Source organism: Ciona robusta, chromosome 2 (genome assembly GCF_009617815.1).
Source record: "Ciona robusta chromosome 2, ASM961781v2".
NCBI classification, from domain to species: Eukaryota; Metazoa; Chordata; class Ascidiacea; order Phlebobranchia; family Cionidae; genus Ciona; species Ciona robusta.
Window position 1 is genome coordinate 213472 of NC_143236.1, and position 21845 is coordinate 235316.

The 21845-nt window shown below is 32.8% G+C and overlaps 2 protein-coding genes across 9 annotated transcripts; both read left to right on the forward strand.

The window, feature by feature from the left end:
- The first annotated feature begins 1044 nt into the window (after nucleotides 1–1044).
- On the forward strand, nucleotides 1045–12325 carry LOC149739435 (neuronal acetylcholine receptor subunit alpha-7-like). 6 transcript variants are annotated; one of them, XM_089873222.1, is made up of 14 exons: nucleotides 1045–1327; nucleotides 3107–3246; nucleotides 3476–3520; nucleotides 3726–3835; nucleotides 6134–6314; nucleotides 6625–6697; nucleotides 6863–7057; nucleotides 9271–9354; nucleotides 10019–10102; nucleotides 10343–10455; nucleotides 10881–11027; nucleotides 11669–11739; nucleotides 11792–11905; nucleotides 12046–12325. In XM_089873222.1, exons 1-14 carry the CDS (start codon nucleotides 1258–1260, stop codon nucleotides 12137–12139), a joined length of 1521 nt encoding a protein of 506 aa, XP_089729348.1. In that variant the 5' UTR covers nucleotides 1045–1257; the 3' UTR covers nucleotides 12140–12325. The 6 variants fall into 6 exon arrangements, with proteins under 6 accessions (XP_089729348.1, XP_089729343.1, XP_089729347.1 ...); XM_089873217.1 differs by lacking the exon at nucleotides 9271–9354; XM_089873220.1 differs by lacking the exon at nucleotides 9271–9354 and having other exon boundaries at nucleotides 1069–1327; nucleotides 10881–11021.
- Nucleotides 12326–14331: 2006 nt separating this feature from the next.
- Nucleotides 14332–21577, forward strand: LOC149739436 (elongin-A-like). 3 transcript variants are annotated; one of them, XM_089873212.1, is made up of 17 exons: nucleotides 14332–14552; nucleotides 14828–14884; nucleotides 15253–15483; nucleotides 15781–15855; nucleotides 16098–16497; nucleotides 17752–17844; nucleotides 17915–17997; nucleotides 18051–18113; nucleotides 18456–18612; nucleotides 19239–19292; nucleotides 19395–19489; nucleotides 20123–20224; nucleotides 20425–20506; nucleotides 20649–20777; nucleotides 20978–21091; nucleotides 21262–21337; nucleotides 21398–21577. In XM_089873212.1, exons 1-16 carry the CDS (start codon nucleotides 14484–14486, stop codon nucleotides 21327–21329), a joined length of 1872 nt encoding a protein of 623 aa, XP_089729338.1. In that variant the 5' UTR covers nucleotides 14332–14483; the 3' UTR covers nucleotides 21330–21337; nucleotides 21398–21577. The 3 variants fall into 3 exon arrangements, with proteins under 3 accessions (XP_089729338.1, XP_089729337.1, XP_089729339.1); XM_089873211.1 differs by having other exon boundaries at nucleotides 21262–21577; XM_089873213.1 differs by having other exon boundaries at nucleotides 18054–18113; nucleotides 21262–21577.
- The last annotated feature ends 268 nt before the right edge of the window (nucleotides 21578–21845 follow it).

The following is a 21845-nucleotide window of genomic DNA, read 5'->3' on the forward strand; positions in this document are numbered from 1 at the left end:
TCTTTGTATTTTTTGCGTCATGTGTCTTTTACTTCGCTTTTATTTAGTTTTTTTTAATTTGCCCCGCATTTTTTTATTTTGCCCCGCTTTCGAAAAATTACACGAATGTGTAAAATTACATTCGTAAAACTGTTGTAAATAACTGCTGCTGAGTTTTTATATATTATTTGAGTTGTGGTCAATTAATAAAGGCATGATTGTACTCCCCAAAAAACCGTCATGTTATTTGATTTTGGAAATATTGGGCAATATGTGCTTAAGTGTCCCATCTTCGCCCACTGTACTATAATTATCGTATTTAATATTTTTTACCTTAAGACGAATGAACAATGTACACAATCCAACCACGTAATTTTTTAATTTATTCTACATGTTCAGCTTATCATGTATCTGTACAAATGCACTATGTAAATTTATATAGCAGAAAACACATGATTTAATGCAATAAATTATTTATGCAGTTGCTCGACAATATGCGCAATGTTTATGATTTTTACGTGTATTGTAAAAGATATACTTACACAGCCCCATATGTTTTTTATGCACTTACAATAAATTTTAATGTTTAATTTACCCGTACGATAAACATACATGATATGATATTTACTCTCTTTAAATCCTTATTTTTGTCCGCTAGATGCGCTGACGAGTAATATGAAGACTGACACCAATTGTATTTTTTAAGTCACGCAAACCTTCTTCTTTGTCATCAATAAATAGCAAGTAGGGAGAGAAGATGTCTTATAATTTTCTAACGTAAAGGTTTAACACAAACAATAAGTTGGTACTAAGGAAATGTTTTCGGATTTATCTATTCAGCATGCATTAGAAGAGCTGTCTATACATCTGTCAGTCTTATCAGTTTTAATCTTTCCAGACTAAAGGCGGTTCAAATCAATTTAAGGATGTTCAAATCAAATGAAGAACTAATTGATTATTTGACGCAAGCAATGATAAAATCATTAATGTCATTTCCTAACACCAACAATGCCAAAAACGCAATTAATTTGAACGATACCAATTCTCTAAGTATTTCCCTGGGCGCGCACGTCTGCTTACACCGTGTTTATACTGTATGGCTTTGTACGTGGTGTTAGGATTTAAATGTCAAATAATTCCGAATAATAAACGCGACCGATGAAACAAATTTTGATGGAACAGCGATTCATCATAGATTGTTTTCAATTACCCTGAAAATTGTTGCAGATCGTGCAAAGTTTACTGCTTGAGTGTATGTTGTATTAAGGTGAAGGTAAAATGGCAGGCGGGGTTGAACTATTCCTTAGGATCGTACTGCCAATGCTTGTACTTATGACCATGGCACAAGGTATGTAGAACGTATTATGATAATATTAAAAAGCTTATTTTTTTGCATTAATTTATTGTCGAAATAATATACAACTTTAACATTCATATTAGAAATTTATACTTCGTTGCCAGATTTTCAAATATGAAAAATTAGGAAAGTGAAAACTTGTTTTTTAGTGGTATATTTATAGTTATCACCCCATTAGAAAACCACTTAAACTTAGATATGTCCTACTTGCGTATCAGTTATATTAGGAGGCCACTTCACTGTTTGGCTGTCTACGCAAAAGTTAATTGGAACGATATTATAAAAATGATATCAAAACACTTGATGCTCTCAGGTAATGGTTCAATATTACTTGAAGCAATAGAAAGTGTCAGATATGAGAACCTGTTATACATAGGAGCCATTGTCCCAAAAGAAGAAAGCTAAGCAGATTATACATTTTCTTTTACATGTATAGAGAGCAGGATATTAAGATTATGCTGCAAACGCCTAAAATATCAGATCAATATCTCGGTACTGACCTTGATTAATTAATTATAAGGTTTTTAAAAATGACAGGGCGGCCAACTTTTAGTAAACCATACAATTCAAAATACAAAATAACAATGACCCCACTATGTAGAGAACATCTTTAATTTAAACATTTGCTTAAGTTCCGAATTTATTCGGAATTGCCTGATTCTGTTCCAAACTGGTTGCAACAGCCAATACGTGCTAGCGTTGGATTTAAATTAAAAATCCAAACACACATGCAGCAGTGAAATTTATTTATGTACATATTGCCTTATTAATAAGATTCAATGTATATAACCTATTTTAGCTGTGAAGGTGTATAGATTAAAACAGATTTTTAACAAAAAAAACAAAAGCCAAGTACCTGGTAATCGAAAATAAAATGGGAATAGGTAAATTGTTTTTCAAAACAAACTTTATTTATTGTCCGTTTGTTAAGTTATTGTTATGTTGGTTGATTCCACGCTTGTAGACCACGCCCCGTGTAAAGCATCCTGTATTGAATCGATCAGCACCGTATTGTCAAGTTGTTATGATAACTTCTTGGTAAACAATACTTTGCTGTATTGCGTTTTCTTTTGTTTTATTTGACCTAATTGTTCCAAGTCTTTCATGTCCCTACACAGAAGCTGGAAACCATGACGATGTATTTGTCGTTTTGATTCGTTAATCGTATAGTAGGGTGGGGGAAGATGAGCCACCTTTTTAATTCATTTTCTTGTCCCATTTGGTAGTGAACCAAGAACATTCAAAAAATTATAAAACCGTATCCTCAGGACTCCTGTATGTGATTTTTAAAAACGATCAGGGTATTTGGATACTTTGTGCTCAAGGTGTCCCATCTTACCCCACCCTACTATATACAAACACTGCTTCTGTGAATTTATATGGTTTCGATTTTACCATAGCATTCAGATAGATCACACATTTAAAGGCCTATATTTAATTTCAATTATGTTACTTTGTTTTACATTTAAAGATTACATAGCAGAGAATTTAATGATGGACGAAAACAATGTTACAGTATTTTTTCTACAAGATTTAAAATTTCATGTTAAACGAGTACAACGTTTTCCAAGAACCGAAAATAATCATAATAATAATAAGACACCCGCATTTCAAATGCTCGCTAAATCATATTAAAACTCCCGATTTTTGTAGTCTGCGAGTTTGAATCATTAATCCATTATCGCAGTATAATATAATATGCTTAAATATTTGATGTATTTTGTTTAAAAAAGTTTGTTTTATTTTTGTAAAAAAAATCTTTTCATATAGGTGCCAATGGCAGTCAGGCAGAAAAAGATTTGATCCAAGATTTATTACGTAATTATGACGTCATGGTGAGGCCTATCGATAAATACAATGACATCATCAACGTAAGCTTTGCTGTGACACTTCAACAAATCGTCGATCTGGTAAAAACATATTCAAACAAAATGTTTGCGTGAAGTATTTTTCATTCCAATTTTTTAATATTTGGAAAGTGATATACTGTCGTTAATAAACTTGTTTAGTAATTTATTATTTATAGAAATGTATCAGTTATAACAAATCAATCGTAAAAACGGCAATGTTACTTTTTTATATCAACGCAACGGATGTAACAAATGGTGACTGCAGTGTTGAGAATTTTATTTGTTCCAGGATGAAAAGAATCAACTTCTTACAACCAGCATGTACATGGGATGGGTAAGCCTTTTCAATATCCTTGTCTACGTATTGGGTGCAACCGCGACGATCAAATTTCCCTCTTTCCAATACATTATATCCATAGCGTGTTTTAATGACTGCCTAATACGATCTTCACTATTTATTATGCTATTATAAAACTTAGGGTATAATGTAGCGTTTGAAACATGTAGTTTATCTAAATGCGGTTCATACGTCTATTTAGACCTGGAATGACACGTATCTTAAATGGAATCCGGACAATTATAGCGGCATTGTAGAAATAAGACTGCCAGCGAAGAAAGTGTGGAAACCCGACATATTGGTGTATAACAGGTAAGCGGCATATAAAGTTATTGAATTCGTTAAAAAAATTTAAATATTAGTAAGTTGTGACGCGAGGCGAGTTGGGACGCATTTATTTAAATTACCTTTATTAGAAAAAAATTGCGTGGCAAAGAAACTTAGCACAGTCCGTAAATATCGATAATTCAAGTACAACTTCCCAAATAATATTAGTCTAACAATTTTAATTTGGTCTTCCATCGTGCCCCACATTGTACTTTTGCAGGTATTTATTGGCAAACTTTGAAATGTTTGTATGTTATTTCGTAATTATATCTCGTTATTAATTCAAATATATTAAATTAAACTAATAAAATAAAAGTTAATGTACGAAAGAAATATATATATATTCAAAATTCAGTCACAAGCACTTGGTGATAATTTATTAGAAGTTTTTTTTGCTAGATACAGTAAAGCAATACCCAATTTGTGAAAATCTAAACTTTAGTGAAAATTTTCGTTTTTTTGTGAGTTTACATGCATTTTTGTAGGATACAATAGCAAATATCTTTCAAACAAAACCAATTCTTTAATATACTGTAACATACTACATGTATTATATATGTTAAAAACTATATAGCAGTGAGATAAGACAAACAATATTTAAACTTGATTTTCAAGGGGTTCATTATTATTCCTTGTTATTTACTTCTAATGATAAAAGAATTGTCCCATCCCAACCCATCTGTTTACGAATCGCTAAAACAGCATCATATATAGTGTGTAAATCGCTAAATAACTTCTCGTGTATTCTAAAATTATATTTGGTGTTGTCAATGAATCAAAGTAGGACGCTACAAATAGACATTTACAATATAAACCGCCATTTGTTAATATTTTCGATATATTTGGCAAGATATATAAGTGTCCCAGTATATACCCAACCACCTATGTTGTCGCTTATATTTAAACCATTTTAATTAATTCGCATATCATTGGAAAAAAACAAAACTAAGTGGTAAAACGTATATAGTGGTAACCCCAAGAGATTTTCCGTTGTAATGATGACATAAGATTGTCGTTGTTGAACTTTCTGCAACATGAGGATCCCTTCTTAATCAATGACGTAATTGTCTGTACAGCCGTCAACTTGTATGCACCGACATATTGGATCCATATTATTTCACCTTGTGTGTTTCCCATAAACAATCTGGACAGCCAAACAAAGCCACACTGTGTTCATGATTAAATTATCCTTGCAAGGCATCTCGTGTAACATAACTTGTTGCTGCTAAATTTAACTTTGTCAGTAGTCGATCGGGGAGTATTTGACTTAACTAACACGGACTTAACGCCGTGTGATCAATACGAATCAATAAAGCTTTCTAAGTTAGAGGATCTGGTTCTACATGATTCCTGACTTTTGTTGGTGTAATATTTTGCGACCTGTGGTCTTTAAAACTATAATTCAAGTTGAAACTCATCGGCCATTAAAAGGCTGCTGGCGAAAGAATGAAAATTTTCGAGCAGAGATCGAATTTATTCCATCGGTATTTTCATTGACTGTGGTTTATTGGTAAAAAATGAAGATGGCGCTAACTCTTAAACATAAAATGTTATCGTTTACGAAGTTTGTGATAATTCGACTATTTATAACTGACATGTTATTTATAACTGGCACTGACAAGTGTATCAGCATTGCTGCAGAAGCGATACTGAAGAAGTTAATAAAAACGATAAATATTTATTCATTTAAAAATAAAAGAAGACACGCTGTATAAATTAAAACCATGGAATTTTTTTTGAAACGTAAATGTTCAAACCATATGTAATTCCTGATTTTATTTTTTTGTTTTAAAATTTTTTTTTTAATATAAAAACACCTGTCTTTAATACTGTTTTATTTTAATTATAGATCGAATTAGAATAAATGGTTCATTTATAAACAAAATGAAACTTTACATTATTATCAAACATTAACTCTTAAAAGACTTAATATTTTGTTACGAAGAAGAAGGTATCGTATATGTAAATCATTCGGTCGCTACCATTGCGAATTAAATTTTATGGCTGTAATGAAACTATTTCTTCCTACACCTCAACATCGTTTTGTGTGTCTGGGTGGTCGTTTGTTCGTAAAAAATCATGACGTAAAAGTTGTTTTATATACTATGCTAAAGTGCCAATGTTACTTTATATTTTAGACCCAACATTTTACAAGAATTTAATTACAGTTACATCGAAAAAAATAAATTAAAACATGTTCTGTTGTGATGGTAATTAACAAGCTTGTTAGTAAAATCACAGCTGTTTGTTGCTAATAAAAACTTTCTTAATTAAATATTTCAGTGCGGTTGATTCATTTGATCAAATGCTTCAAACCAATGTGGTAATTTGGTCGACTGGTGCCGTGGAATGGTTACCCCCTGGTTTGTTTAAAACTACTTGTGACGTAGACATTCGGTACTTCCCCTTTGACGAGCAACGATGTACGATGAAGTTTGGTGCGTGGACATACCATGGAGGGATGGTATGAATATTCGCACACTTTTATTCTAACTACTTTTTAGTTTGTTTTGATAAAATAAAGTTTCAATGCTGTAATGTGGGTTTATCAGACACTTTTTCAAATAGTTTTTACCCGCAGCGTGTGTATAACGACTAATTCGTTCAGTTTCTAATTCCTTCGTTTCGCTGTATTAATTAATCAACCTACTGTATCAAAGAGGTAAATAAAAAAGTGATGTATATTGTTCGTGAGTTGTAACTAAACCCATACTCACCTCTTTAATAGTTGTTACTGTGGTTGTGTAACAACTTCAATTTCATTTTACTTTTAGGTTGACCTCGCTCTACCCGATGAAAATGCAATTCTCGATAATTATATTCCAAGCGGAGAATGGGACTTGATATGTAAGTAGAATATAAACTTACTATATAAACGTATAAAGCCACCACCCAAACGGATTTGCACACAACCTTTGTTCACAGCGATGAACGTTTTTGAAATAAATGTTTGCGCTGTCGGCAAAAAAGCTAACAACCTTTTCGAAAATGCGAAACAGTATTTTGTCACAGCCATGAAAGGACATCGGACATCGGTTAAGTACGAATGCTGTCCTCATCCGTTCGTGGATGTCACATACACCATACACATGCGAAGAAGAACATTATTCTATGGTTTCAACCTTATACTCCCGTGTGTGCTGGTCTGCTCGTTGACTATTCTAGTTTTTCTGCTTCCAGCAGACTCTGGTGAAAGGATAACCTTGGGTAAGTGATTACTTGGATATTACTGGTGGATTCTAAAAAATTGTAAGGGAATGCGTAAAAAGGTTTTACTGTGGCATGCAAGGTAGAACAAACATAACAAAACATCTATAAACAGTGGTTTTAATATTTATTATAGTGTGGTGGGAAAAGATAGTGGGATTGTTACTGTTGTAAAGTATTCAAATTCAGTGTTGAACATATACAACATTTTTAAGTGAAAAAAATATAGCTCGATTTATTCATATTAAAATTGCCGAAGTTTTGTAGTTTGTATCATAAATCCAGTGTTGTAGTTTATTTAAATAGGCTGTAACATTTCGTAAAGTTTGATTTTGTCTCATAAAATTAGTTTTAGTTTTGTAAAAATCATTAAGACGTCGTTTTAAAGGTATATCTACAAAGTTTACATGACAAAGAAACTAGCAAATAAGTCGGTTAATTTCGAGAAGTGGCTTGTGCGCAATATAAGGTAGCAATATCCAAAAAAGTACAATATTATTTCGTGTTATTTTTGCTATAACATTGAAACATTTTATTTATTAAAATAACTAGGACTTTTAAACTGTCCCAAGTAATCCCTATAATTACACCTACTGTGCAAACCACTAAATAACTTCTCGTATGTTTTAATTAATATGTTTCTTTAGTTTAAGTCGTTGTCGATTAATATGACAATGTTCGTGGTATCACCCAACACCATTATCATATATTTTGAGTTTGGAAACATTTAATATGTGCTTAGGTGTCCCGTCTTCCCCGACTCTATTCTACAAGTCGGTTGATCTCTTTCTTTTTATGTGTAAAGTTTTCTATAAATGCCAACCATACCCAAACCTACAAAATCACAGACACCAAAGTGACACAATTTTACTTCATTAGTAAAGAGTTTACACTATTGCCATACACTAAGTCGAAATGGCGCGGAGAGTTAGAAGGGTTACTGTAAAATTTGTTGAAATATTTCATAATTACTGTTCACCTTACGATTACCTCTGCTGGGGTTATTTTGCTGTTCTCTGTGACACAATAATTGTTTTTGTACGTCATAATTTAAACATAAATATCATCAGCACACCCTACTGTTCGGTCCGTAATATGCGCTCTTATAACTATAGTCAATCCATCTTGTAGATGGACGATGCGTGAAATTGGCGGAAATTTCGGAAGCTGTAATATTGCGTAAATAAAATAAGCCACCGTTCAAGGTCTAATCAAAAACAAGCCGATCGTCGAAAAACGAAGAAAGGGTTTTTCATACAATTAATATTTAATGAGACGAACTCTGTTGATTGGCTTAAATGACTCGCAAATCATTGGGAACTCCGCTTCCAGCAAAGAAGACCCCTTCGTATGATATATATAATGTATGATATTTACATTTATCAAATTAATATAGCGCATATAAAGTTTATTCTAAAAGCGACATATGTATTTACTTTAAACATTCTCAATTTTCATGGCACCAACAATGAACTCGTTTCACTGTGACGACATCAAGCGTCACAAACCGCGCTATGACGTTGGTTAAACGCTCATCCGCTTGGAGGAAACGACAAGTTCCAATTTATGAATAATTTACCCAATCGCTATCTTAAACTTCAAAACAAGTCATACGTATCAAGAAACAATCTTACTGCTTCTCGTAGTTATATTAACAACATATACAGCCTAGACTTTTGAAACGGAATTTTTAATATTATATTACCATTTATAGCATTTTAAAAGCATGCTGGCATGTAAATTAACTTTTGATAGTAATAATGCGTCATATGATTAAACCAGTGGTTGTTGGTGCAAAACTAATTGAGCTAAAACTTTAAAATGTCGTTTGTACCAGCAGGTTTCCATACACGGGCTTTTGTAAAGTATTTTAACCCTTCCAAATTAACAGTACCACGCTGGGTGGTTGTTTTGTTGCGACAAGCGTGAAAAATTATGAATATTCGTCGACGAATTCGTGTAAACATCGAAACAAGCAGAACTAATCCGTAAATAAGACGCGCCCAAGAATATGATGAGTCAAACAGGAAAACGCACTCTTCTAGGAAACAAGATATATATTATATACAATAAAGAATCATTCGCTTTTCTTAAGTTTACGCTAAAAGCAAAGTTCGATGGAAGTACGTGTTTATCATGTCAACAAAAAAATAGTGGTCGCAATATTACTTGTTCAGTCTTCGTACATATCCATCGCAACTTTTCTTCTACAGGTATAACTGTGTTGCTTGCACTGGTCGTCTTTCTACAACTGGTGGCTGATAATCTACCCCCTACTGACGTCATACCGTTGCTTGGTAACGATTAAAAGCTTTCTTGTGCATGAGTGAATAGTAACCATAAAGTAACCAATGCATGTTTTGGTTTTGGTGTTATATTTTGCTTGAAACATCTGTTTGTTTACACATGGTACAAGATGTAAATGAATGAATGTAACTTACTTTATCCTCGCTTGGCCGGAAAACGATAGTCGTTATAATACGGGTGTTTATACACCCCGTGCCAGCTTACGAGTTACCATGTATATCTTACTTTGTAAGTGATTTTTTTTCCTTTTTGTTATGTATGGCTGATAATTTAGACAACCCATTAGTGACCATGGATTGGAGCAATTGCCGTTAACTGTCTGAAGGACACATACGTCAGCAATGGTAGCAGCGACGAGCCGTGAACCCATTACCTATATGGGTTACAGACAGGCTAACCACTTAGCCATGGCGTCGGACAAATTATACTTACTCTGACTATATAAGCTTACCAGTATAACAGTATACGCTTATGTTTTTAGATGAAGATTGTACGGCAAATATATTTAAAAAAATATTGACCATTTGATATTGGCGTATACTGGCTATGCGTTTCTGCTTGTTTAACTTGTGTTTTATTATAAGAATTGCATTCCATTACGATATAACACGTGTACATTGCATTGCTTAACGCTTGCAGATATATATTCAACAGGTATCACACTGGTTCTATCCCTGCTTGTTTTCATGGTTCCAATCGTCGAAGTGATTCCTCATTCCCCCATTACGTCATCTGTTTGTATGGCTTCTTTTAAAAAACAAGGGGCAACTAATCCATCTAACCCAGCATTGGTTTACAATCACATTATAACATATAACCTAATATTAATATGACACACTGACCTAACAATGGCAACAAGCATGAAGCGCCAACTATTGATTCCATACTATACGGCCACGCATGTTGTGTTGGAAATAAAATATTGAAATTTAAAATTATGTCGCAACAATAACTAGCAATGCTCATTTTCTTACGCAGGTAAATATTTCGCCTGTAGCATCGTCATGGTAACTGCATCGGTGGTCTGTACAGTGATATCTCTTAACTTTCATCACACAACATCTGCCAACACGAACACCATGCCAGGCTGGGTGAGATTTGTCAAGTTTTTTTATTCCACGATATATAGTAGGGTGGGGGAGATAGGATACCTTTTTATTCTATTTTCTCGTCCCATTTAGTAGTAAACAAAGAACATTCAAAGAATTATTAAACCGTGTCCTCACGACCCATAGAGCGCTGTTAATTGTTTAAAACACGATCCGGTTATTTGGATATTATATGTTAAAGGTGTTCCATGTCCCCCTATCGTACTATATTCCTGTAAATATTCTTTATGCTTCGTTTGCTAACAAATGGGACTAGAAATGAGAATGAAACATGTCCCATCTTACCCCGACCTATTATAGTTCAAAATAAGAACATGTAATTTACTGACAAGCATAAAAGTGAGGTTTGTATTAAGATAATGTTTTTATATAACAAACAGTTATATAAGCAACAAATGTATTTACAGATACGCTTCGTTTTCTTAAATTTTCTTCCCCGGATTCTCCGAATGAAAAGACCTGGTGAGAATAGTTTCCGAAGGAAGTTTTTGGACAACCAAGCGGAGGTGGTTATGGATGGAAAAGTTGAAGAATATCCTCTTATGGTGGTGAGGGTGTGTGGATTTTATTAAGCGATTAACATGACGAATATGTCAACATTTGGTGTATATTTATTAGGGTTGGGACTTTGGGAAAGTTGGGACGCTTTTAAAACTCTTTTGCGGGTGCTTTTTTTAATGATATAAGTTTAGAATGGCCAATCACACCGTTTTAAAATAATATATATAAACACTTTACGTTGCAAAGAAACTAGTACACCTAGGTAATTTCAAAGAACTTAACGAAGTTGCAGAATAATATTAATATATAATCACTTAACTTTGTACCCCACCATACTATAAAGTTTGGTAGGTCTTTATTGAAAAACTTTAGAACTTTTGTTTTTACCTTAAACATTTATGCCCCAGAATTTTTTTAAATAACCATTATTAAGGAAATTTTTTTGTCACAAATAGGTTAAAAATTATATAAATTATTGAATTAAAAGCAAACCTTTTTTTTCAAATGCCGTATCGTTTTGGGAAACTTTGATGGCACCTATAGGTTACATTTGAGCTTCTCTATCCATGTACAATTTTTTATTTTCGTTGCTATGCCCCTTTAATTACCGTTTCTTTATTAATTTTTAATTATTATATTCTTCAATATTACATTTAAAAAGATGAATAACATGTTATATTATAATCATACATAGGCGGGAGAAAGGTTGGGAAATTGGATGGGAACAAACCAAACTGAGCTCTCACCTCTGAATGAAGCTAAAAAGTATGTTATGAGCTTGATCAATTGTACTTTTATTTCATTGTATCTGCTTAAGGGAGCTGAATGATGTCCTGCATGAGGTTCGGTTTATCACCAGTCGAATGCATAATGATGATGAAGATGAAAAGAGCGCACTCGAGTGGAGGTTTGCAGCAACTGTATTGGACAGGTGAATTAAAAATTACTGCTTTTGGTAGTAACTGTAACTGTTGGTGCGTTTTGGAAGGTTTAGCGTTTTCATTTCTCTTTTTCTCAAGCGAGATCCACTGATATTTAGTATATGGAATTTCAACCCTTCCCTCTTTTTAGGTTTTGCGTGATTTTCTTTATCATCTATTTTGTCGTGTCTACACTCTTCACCATCGCTGTGGCCCCAGGTGTACTACTTCCACCTGACAACTGATGCGATTCCGATTCAGATCAACTTTCGTGTAGTGCCTTGTATCCAAAATGGTTTGTGTGCCATCGTATCATGTACAGTGCCTTGCTTTACTTTTTCAAATTAGATCCATGTAGTTGCTGTAGTTGAATTGCGGTGTTGTTTTCAAAATGCTTAAGCCAAATACAATAAATAGTATAACTCATGAAACCTGAATGTATGCGGATGTTTTAAAACTCTTTTAATTAATACATATCTGCTTGTATGTAATTATTTACTTATGCCAACGACGGGAAGACGAAAACTATTTTTAGTTCAAAAAATAGTTTGCTTACGTCTGATTTTCTACTTGCTATATAGTGGGGTGGGGAAAGATGGAACATCATTTCAATCTATTTTCTCCTCCAATTTGGTAGTAAACAAACATTTAACAATTTTTTTTATAAAACTTTATCATCACAGCTCCCACAGACCGCTGTTAATTGTTTAAAACACGATCAGGATGTTTGGTTATTATATGTGAAAGGTGTTCCATCTTTCCCCACCCTACTATATATATATAAACTCGCGTGACCGGAAAACGACAGTCACTATAACATGGGTATTCCTACACCTCGTGCCAGCTTACGAGTTTATTGATCATTGGGTTGGAGCAGTTAAGTGTCTTGCCCAAAATTGGAGCAGTTGAGTGTCTTGCTGTTGAGTGTCTTGCCCAAAATGACATATGCCCACAATGGTAGCAGTGACGAATAGGCGCCCCGCTAACAAACTGTGCCGCGAAGTCAGACATTTTTAAATATATAGTTGGGTGGGGGAAGATAAGACACTTTTTAACTTTATTTACGCCCATTTGGTAGTAAACAAAGAACATTCAAAGAATTATAAAACTATATTCTTACAACGTATTTGGATACTTTGTGTTAAAAGTGTTCCAACTTCTACCACCCTACTATACAATAGGTCAGGTTTGTATTCAAGGCTGTTCCTTAAATTTACATGTACAATTGTGTTTTGTTGTGCTTACAATATACATACAAATGTGCTTCAGATTTTTACTACTTTGCTCTCTTGTAGTTAGGTTGAATTAGTGTGAATGTGGAAACTGGAAACTGTAAGGAGAAATGGTTATCAGCTGTTTTCTACGTCACGTTGTGTTTTCTCTGAATTTCTGCTTGATATATTTGATTTTAAGTTTATTTGTAGGCTGGAGGTGCTAGTGAAGAATCTTCCCCCTATGTTATCTGACCGCTTAACGTAACTACTAACCCGTATAAACATTAACCACTAATCCCTAGAACCACTATTAATAACTCCTAACCATAACCACTACCCCAACAGTTTCCTCAAGTCTAATATGTAACGTAAAAGATGAGTCTTTACTAGTGCTTAAAATAGATAGAATGTATGGGCAGAAAGCATGACATATACGTTTGTTTATCAAATATATAAAGTAGCTGGTGGCATGATGGTTAATATTACCATATATATAATATATATATAATATATGGGTGCTAGTGAAGAATCTCCCCCCACCTTATTTGCTAACCACTAACCCCTAGGTTAGGGGGTTGGGTGTTGATGGTTAAAGGGTTGGGGGTTAGTAGTTAGTGGTTAGCAAATAAGGTGGGGGGAAGACTTTTCACTAGCACCCAAAGTTAACATGCATAAGGTTACAAGCGTGTCATCTACTGTAGAAGGTTGGTTGATGGTTGTTACTCGCATTATGCGAGTAAAGAAAAGTATGGTGAAAGTACAGGTTTACTTTTAAAAGCCTAATCTTTTTTGGGTATTATTTTTACAGTTTTTAGTTGGTAATAGCACCAGAAAGTATCATAACTTTTTTATAAACTAGATTTAACAATATTGTACTAAAACAAGCCAACAACTCAATGTTGATACACGCATAAACGAATGACCATGCAAAGTAACGCCGTTAGCGAGTTATCATATGACGAGTTAATGCGGATCGCTATTCGCATTAACTTTTCCCATGCAAAAAGGGTATAAGGTTGTTATCAAACTCATTCATGGCTGTTTTCATAACCTTAATCGCAAGAAAGACATTTCATCTATGGTGGTAATAGTGAAAGTCAAAGTTGCGTGTAAAAATCATTGATATGCTATTAAAAACACAAAAAATTACCAACAAGGAAATATTTTTCTTCCGAAAATTGGCACCGTCTATATGCCAATTAAAGATTCAAAACTGTGCGGAAGAAAAATGCGAAGATGAATAAAAGAGTAAAAGAGAACAAAAACAGCAAAGAAGAGTTTAATGGCAACCTTTATCTAAAATATAGCATGGCTTTTATAAGGTACACAAGCAACATTTTGTGTTTTAAATTAGAGTTTCTTTGCTGAAACCTGAATGGCTAACCTGGTTGAATATGTTAATAAATATAAAGGAAGGCTGTCAGTTGGAAATGAATCTAAAGTAGTAAGTACTAAGTTAAGTATATTTATGTTCATTTTTGCCAAGCACCTAAAAATGCATTAAATTTGAATGATGTAGATAATACATGTCGTGTACATGAAAACAGAAAAAAAATTTTTTTGCGCAAATCTTCATACTGCATTGTTACGCATTAATACAGTCTATACAGATATCCTCAACGGGAAGGCGTGATCTCTTGTCCCCAAGAGAATCAATGCCAGTGCCTTTCTTAAAATTCTGTACTTCTTTCATTCAACTAGATATATATATATTTTTAGTTGCAAAGAGCTCTTCAAAAACTTGATGAAGTGAAGATGAACATCACACTGCTTCAGGTAACTTGCTAATTGTTGTAAAATAGCAAAAGAAATAGAAAAAAACTGTTGTACTTATAATTATATATATAGTTGTTTTTTGTTATCAAGGGTTCAAACTAGCAGATCAAAATTTACAAATTACAAATCCTTTTTTTGGAGTTACTGTAAGTTGTGACCCGTTTTTGTAATTCTTGTCCAAATTGGGACCTTTTATAAAATTTCTCTGCAATTATCATTTAGTGAAACAAAGAAGTACAAACTTTTAATTAGTTATAAAACTCCTGCGATCTAAATAGTTGAAAAAATATTTCTGATATTTTTAATGGGAATATTGTACTTTTAAGAAAATTATGGTGAAGCTTTTTATATTACTTCTTATTGGGCAGGAAACTGGTGTTGGGCGATGTGTTAATTCTCTTCGAAAAGATGAAGTTGTTGGGGATTATGCGCGACAAATCGTGGGTAAATGGAAGCATCTGTTGACAAATTCTCCTCAGAAAAGTAGCACATCTTCTAATCAGGAAGTACTTTATAAACAAAACAATCAATATTGTGATGATAATAAAGAAGAAGAATATGATCCAACCAGGAATTGGGAGATGGATTCAACTACTTCGGTGAGTATGTTGTGTTGCATAAAGCTAGTAAAGGAAGTCATGCACCTCCTGCTATCTCACTACTGTTTTTTGGTGTCTTAAGTCTGATATTAAGTTAACATTTCAAATCAGATAAAATTCAAAAGAAGCTTACCAGTATGTGAATAAGGGGAACTATTAGGTAGTAGTGGTTAACAGTTGGCTTAATTTTATTTGTTAGGTTTCATTTTGTTTTTTTTTTTAAATTAACTCATTTTACTTGATAATATTTGCAGTGAATGTGGTTGATATAAATGGGATTTGATTAATTTATTTCAGCCACAGAAATTTTATAAAGCGTCACCAGATGGTGATAATGAATACGACCCAACACAAAACTGGAAGATGAAGAAAGTGAGATTTATTTGTTGTTATCCATTTGCAGCTGATGATGTTTTATGTTAAACAAATTATTATACAACTTTTTTTAGTATAACTATAAAAAGCTTAAAAAAAATTAATATTTTTTTATATTGGGAAATTGAGAAATTCGGATAAAAGTACAAAGTATTTTGTTTAGTTGCAATCTAAAATAATTTCATTAAAGATTAATGAAAAAATAGCACTGTTAAGTGTTTTATTTCTGGATATTTTAGAACAAGAAAAAAGCAAAACAATTAAAAGATGTCCGTCGAAATGTGTACAAACCAGCTACAAAAGTGACACAACCAGATGCTCATGGAAATAAAAAAGTTTTAAATTACGAGAATTCACTTTATGTTGATAATCATGATGACAATGAATATGATCCTTGTAAACCAAATGTTAAGATGAATAAAAAGAAAATGCAGCGAGAAGAATCCGATCAGTCTGATGGAGACCACATGGAATTTCGTAATGCAAAAACAAACGGTTTTGATATTAAGCATGAAGTTTTATCTGATGATGAAGAAACTCCAAGTGCAAATATCTATAAAAAACATGCAAAGGTTAGAAACAGCAGAGATGCCGATGTGAATCATGGTAAGACTTCAAAAACAAAGGAAAAATATACAGGTAGATAAAACAACTTTATTTTACTTGTATGATTACATGTTGCTTATTTATCCTGGCAGAGCATAACAACTTTTAAATTTGTATTTTTACAACTTTTGTCCGCTTGTAAAATAACTTTTTCCGACTATTTATGTCAACCCTTTCACCCTTTGACTGGTAATTCGTTTCAAATGTTTTAACTTTCGACCAGATCTCACATAACTGGATTTTGCAGAGCAAAGCATAGCAGCTAGACCAAAACTTTGTTTAGAAAGTTTGTGCAGCATGAAATAATCTTTAAATTCATATTTTTAATAAATTTAACCTAACCAGGAGTTTTTTCTTTTTAATAATTGTAAAATTATCTGCATTATAAAAAAAATATATTATAAAGACCTTTGATATGTCGATTTTAAACCAGGTACTTTTTGCTGTGCGACCAAAATTGCCTCAGTTTGGTGAGGTTACTAACTTGTGGGCTGGTATTACCGAAAAAAAAAATTATAATAAACACAAATTCAATAACCAAAAACATTCAAAATCTTATAAAATCATCTTCGAAATGTCTTAAGGGTAATCTGCTTCATGTTTATTAAAAGGATATTAATAGGAAAGCTATTCCAGCCAATAATTTGTAGAAATCACCTTCTAATTCAACTAAAATTGCAGATAATGTTCAGACTCGTTAAAACAGGTTATTTATGTCTAGAATTGGCAAAATAAGACTTTTTTTTAAATCCCAATTTAAAAAAAAAACTATCTGTCCATACTAGTGCACAATACAAGTTTGAGTACTTAACAAAAGTCTTAAAACGAATTCTTCAGAACTGTGAAAAATATAAATAAAGCCGGGGCTTCCTATTTAATACTGTTTGTATTACATACCTGTCTCTATGTAGTATTTAGGGCTAAACTGGCTTTGGGAAGACTAAACATGCTTGTGGAATTCACGCTGAGATTCCTCCTATCAAAACTATAGTGACATTTATGCCGCGCAAAAATGAAGAAAGCCGAATAAAACACAGGACCAAACTCTGGGTAACACCTAAAAGTATGTTAACAAACTTCAAGGGGAAATTGCTTCTTCTTTCAAAATGCGACCAAATTTTTGATCATATTTTTCGAAATAACCGAACAACTGACATTTATGTAATCAGTGGTAGGATAGCGCCATATAGGATGAAAGGTGGCAAGAGGTTCAAATAATTTAAATATTATTTTAACATATTTTATTAAAAATTAACAAAATTTTTTATAAAATTATTTATCCCACAGCAAAAAGAAAATCAGCAGAAAATGATCCTGAAACTTCTTCTGCGAAGAAATTTAAGAACAGTGAGCATAAACATAAGAAAAAAAAATGCAAAGGTTTATTTTATGATAAAACAACTAATGAATAAGTAAGTTACGTTACATCACTTAATTAACCCTTTTTTAGGTGAAGATTTATCTTTTGAGGCATTTATGACAATGGACGTTGCAAAACCAAAAAAGAAGAAAAAAGTTGCCAAGTCAAAGCCAGTAATGTTAATTATACTTACATTCAAAAAAAGTTTCCTTACATTTATTTAAAGCAGGTTGTTGCTGAGAAAGTGGCTTCATCAAACAAAGTTGAACTACATTTACCGGAAATTCAGGTTATAATTAATTTTGAAACTGTTGGCCCCTCTTTTAGCATTTCATTTCTTGTATCTATGTTTAAACATCTTATTCAGATCTTTTTATCAGGGTAACTGATGAAGATGTCCTGAACAGAACATGAGAGATGTTTTAGATTTATATATTATAAGTGGTTACTGTCCCTGTCTTAACCTGGAAGGAACAGTTCATATATTGAGCTGAACTGGTTTCTTAAAACATTTTACAAGTTACAAGATTTGCTAAATACTGCCATACCTTTTTAATGAAAAATAAAATGAAACAAATGAATTTTTGTTGATTAAAAGAGTTTAAATGAAAGTTGTAAATACTTGTTGCAGCAAACTTACCACCCGTTACCTCGAGCTTCATTTGATTCCCCAACCTCTGAGAAAAGTTTACACAAAATGACTGATGCACTTGCAGCAGAACTACATACGCAACGGAACACAAAACGAATGCAGATTTATTCAGGAGCAAAAACTGCCTATCTTCCAAGTAAATCATGTTCATACTATTGATTTTCTTGTTGTTTCTGGAGTATTTAAAGTATTAGTTTTATTGAACAGATATATATGAATTAACAAACACACTAACTCAGGGGTTCTTAAACTTTTTGAAGCACGCCCCCCCAATGAAGATCTCAACAAACTTGCGCCCCCCCTTTTTGTTAAATTATCACAGTGGTGTTCAATTAATTTCTGTCATGATCCACCGCAGCCAAACCTGACAAATTGGACATGCTTTAAACCTCGCCCCCTTGGTTGACTGTATCTGTATTATTGCGTAAAACACATTTTCGCGATCAATGCAAAAGTGAAATCAAATAACCGTTCCGTTTGCGTCATAGTTTAGCCCTATATTTGCCATGTTTTTCTTAGCCAGGTAGACTGTTTGTTACGAAATAATAGGGATTCATTGCATCATAATTAAGACATAATAGCCATTCAGACTTAAAGGTTTGCTAATTTAATTTAACTTTTGCGTGCGTCGTGTTTAAGCCTTTTGAACACCACTGTAATAAGACATATAACACTTTATTTTATACTTTTTCGCGCCCCCCTTCCAAGTGTTACACGCCCCCCAGTTTAAGAACCACTGCACTAACTGTTTAAACTTTTCAGAGATGCTCTCGTTATTTGATCAGTGTATGAACGTACTGTGCAACAACATTGATTGTAAGTATTTTCTAATGATAAGCAAACAGCTGCACCATAAACACACCATTGTGGATGGTTTTCATTTGTGTGGCAGACGAGTCATTAACGTTGCGTTTATAGATCTTGATGTAATTGGAGTTCCTTATGACATCATAAAGCCAGTTCTTAAACGCTGTAATGTGGAACAATTATATCGATTAGAAGACTCAAACGTTGTAAGTATATTTGTGAATATACCATATTTTTATTTATATTTTTAAATGTGATAAAAAGTTTGAATTAACTAAAGCAACCAAGCAAGGGAAATTAGCAACAAAATAATATTTGTTTACTGTTTGGAAACAACATTAGTTTTGTTATTTTAAATGCTAGAAGGCTGAGTTTTTTAATTTTTTATTTACGTAGATAAATTTTAAAAGATGTGTCATTAGAGAAATTGTATTTATGTGTAACTTGGATTATTGGAAAAAATGTACAAAAACAATAGGTTGCAAAGTTGTTTCCTGGTTAAGTTACTACCCAACTCAAAAGGAGGCATAGACTTAACCAACAAAAAATCAAAATTTGTATAAAAGTAGAGATGCTCAAATGTGATCCAATGTATCACTTAAGTTTTACAAAGCAAACACTTTCTGAAAAGGTGGAAATCACTGGTTAAAAAATCTGTTGTAAAAAAATTGTAATTTGGTTTTCAGATTTGGTGCAATAAATGCTTCTGGTTTGTAACGAACATAATAAAGTTATAAAATATAGTCTTCATTTCTGTGTTAATTGCAAACATTTTTGTATTAATAGTTGAAAATACCACCACAAAGGCTCAATATAGATTGAATAAACATTTTTTTCAGTACTTACTTGAGGATACTGACGAACTTTGGGAAAAACATGCAATGCAAGATTTTAAAAATCAAAAACCTCAAGAACTGGAATCATGGAGGGAAATGTATTTGGTATATTGTCTGTATTTTATTAAATATTATTTACTTCTTTGTTTTTAATAAATATGAATGGGTGCAGGCAAACATGCTCCTGGCAGAAACACCTTTTTTAGTCTCATGTTATTACGTTACGTTGAAGTACAAGGAAATAATATACACATGGAAAAAGTGTTAGTATTTATTATCTATTTATAAACAGTTAATTTCAACAGAGGTTGTATGATGCCAGAGAAGCAAAGCTCACCAAGCTTACTCATTCAATTCAAGCGAAAGTGATCAAAGCAAAACCCCTTGGTAGGGAGTTTGATTTACTAAATGTCAGTTTATATTTTTGTGAGTTTTAAAACGACTGCTATTGCTCCAACATGCAAGGATAAATAAGTTATATTTATTCATCTTGTGCATTAAGTATGAATTAAATTTGAGACACAAACAGAGAAACGAACCAAGTTGGCTTATGTTGCAATGGGAGAAGCAAAAGCACCAAGAAATGTAATAAAAGCTCAACTGAAATACGGAACTGCTGGAAAAAAGAATTTTCAATATCCTTCCACCTCAAACAAAGGTGGTACAAACTTTATACACTATACCAACTGTTTTTAAAATTTTAAACTGAACTGCAAGTATGGTTTTTGCGATTTTATTAACTTTTAACATTTGTTGAATTTTGGGTGTTTTACACCTTTACATGCTTGTATCGACCTGTTTTATTTTACAAGGTCAAGTATTCTATATTTAAAAAATATATTTTTGTCTATATTTTAGGAACTTTAAATTCCATCAAGCAAGATGTCCGAGACATTCGTATGTCAGTTCCTGTTGGAGCAATAACTGCCGCACAAGTTGATAACCAAGATTCACTGAGAGCTAAACGACAAGGTATAATTAACTTTTTGTTTTTTTGTTTGCATTTTACCAATGACCTATATTTTAAGTTTCATACAAAGTGTTATAAAGTAGAAATTTAGATATGAAATGATTAAAAGTTTCGATACTCGGAAGTTAACCTGGGTTAACAGGTTAACAGCAAATTGTACTTGGTTTTTCAGCACCGCGTGTTGCACCCATGATGGCAAAGACGTTAAAAAGTATCAACAAGCTAAGGTTCCGTAGATGACATTAAAAGTACGATAGGAAGTTTATTTTATTTACCGAATTCCTTATAATGATTGATCTACTTTACAGATTGTTGAAATGCACAATAAACAACTTTTCTTGTTTTATTTTTAACTTATTTTATGTTTCTGCCTAAAGTGTTTATTTTTATCTTTTCTAAACAAGAAACAAATTTAGAGGCACAAAATAAGACCGCAGAATTTTTGTTTTGGTGTTTGTTTTTTGTCTTAATAAACGTGAAGAATGGTAGGTGAGTGTTTGAATATGTACTTTAGCATATTGGGTCTTCGAATATTTTATGTTTAAATCGGAACCGATTAACATATTTTCATAGCCAAAAAGTTTACCCACCTTCATGAAAAAAATACTACCTAGCGGTTGTTATTCTAAACTAGAGAAACCATAGGCGTCGCTGTTTAGCGCAGATTTGACGTCATATAGCAGCAAGGTCAATCTATCAAACCAGCAGATAGGATGTTGCAGTGCTTGGTCGTAAAACAAGAGGTACAGGATGCTT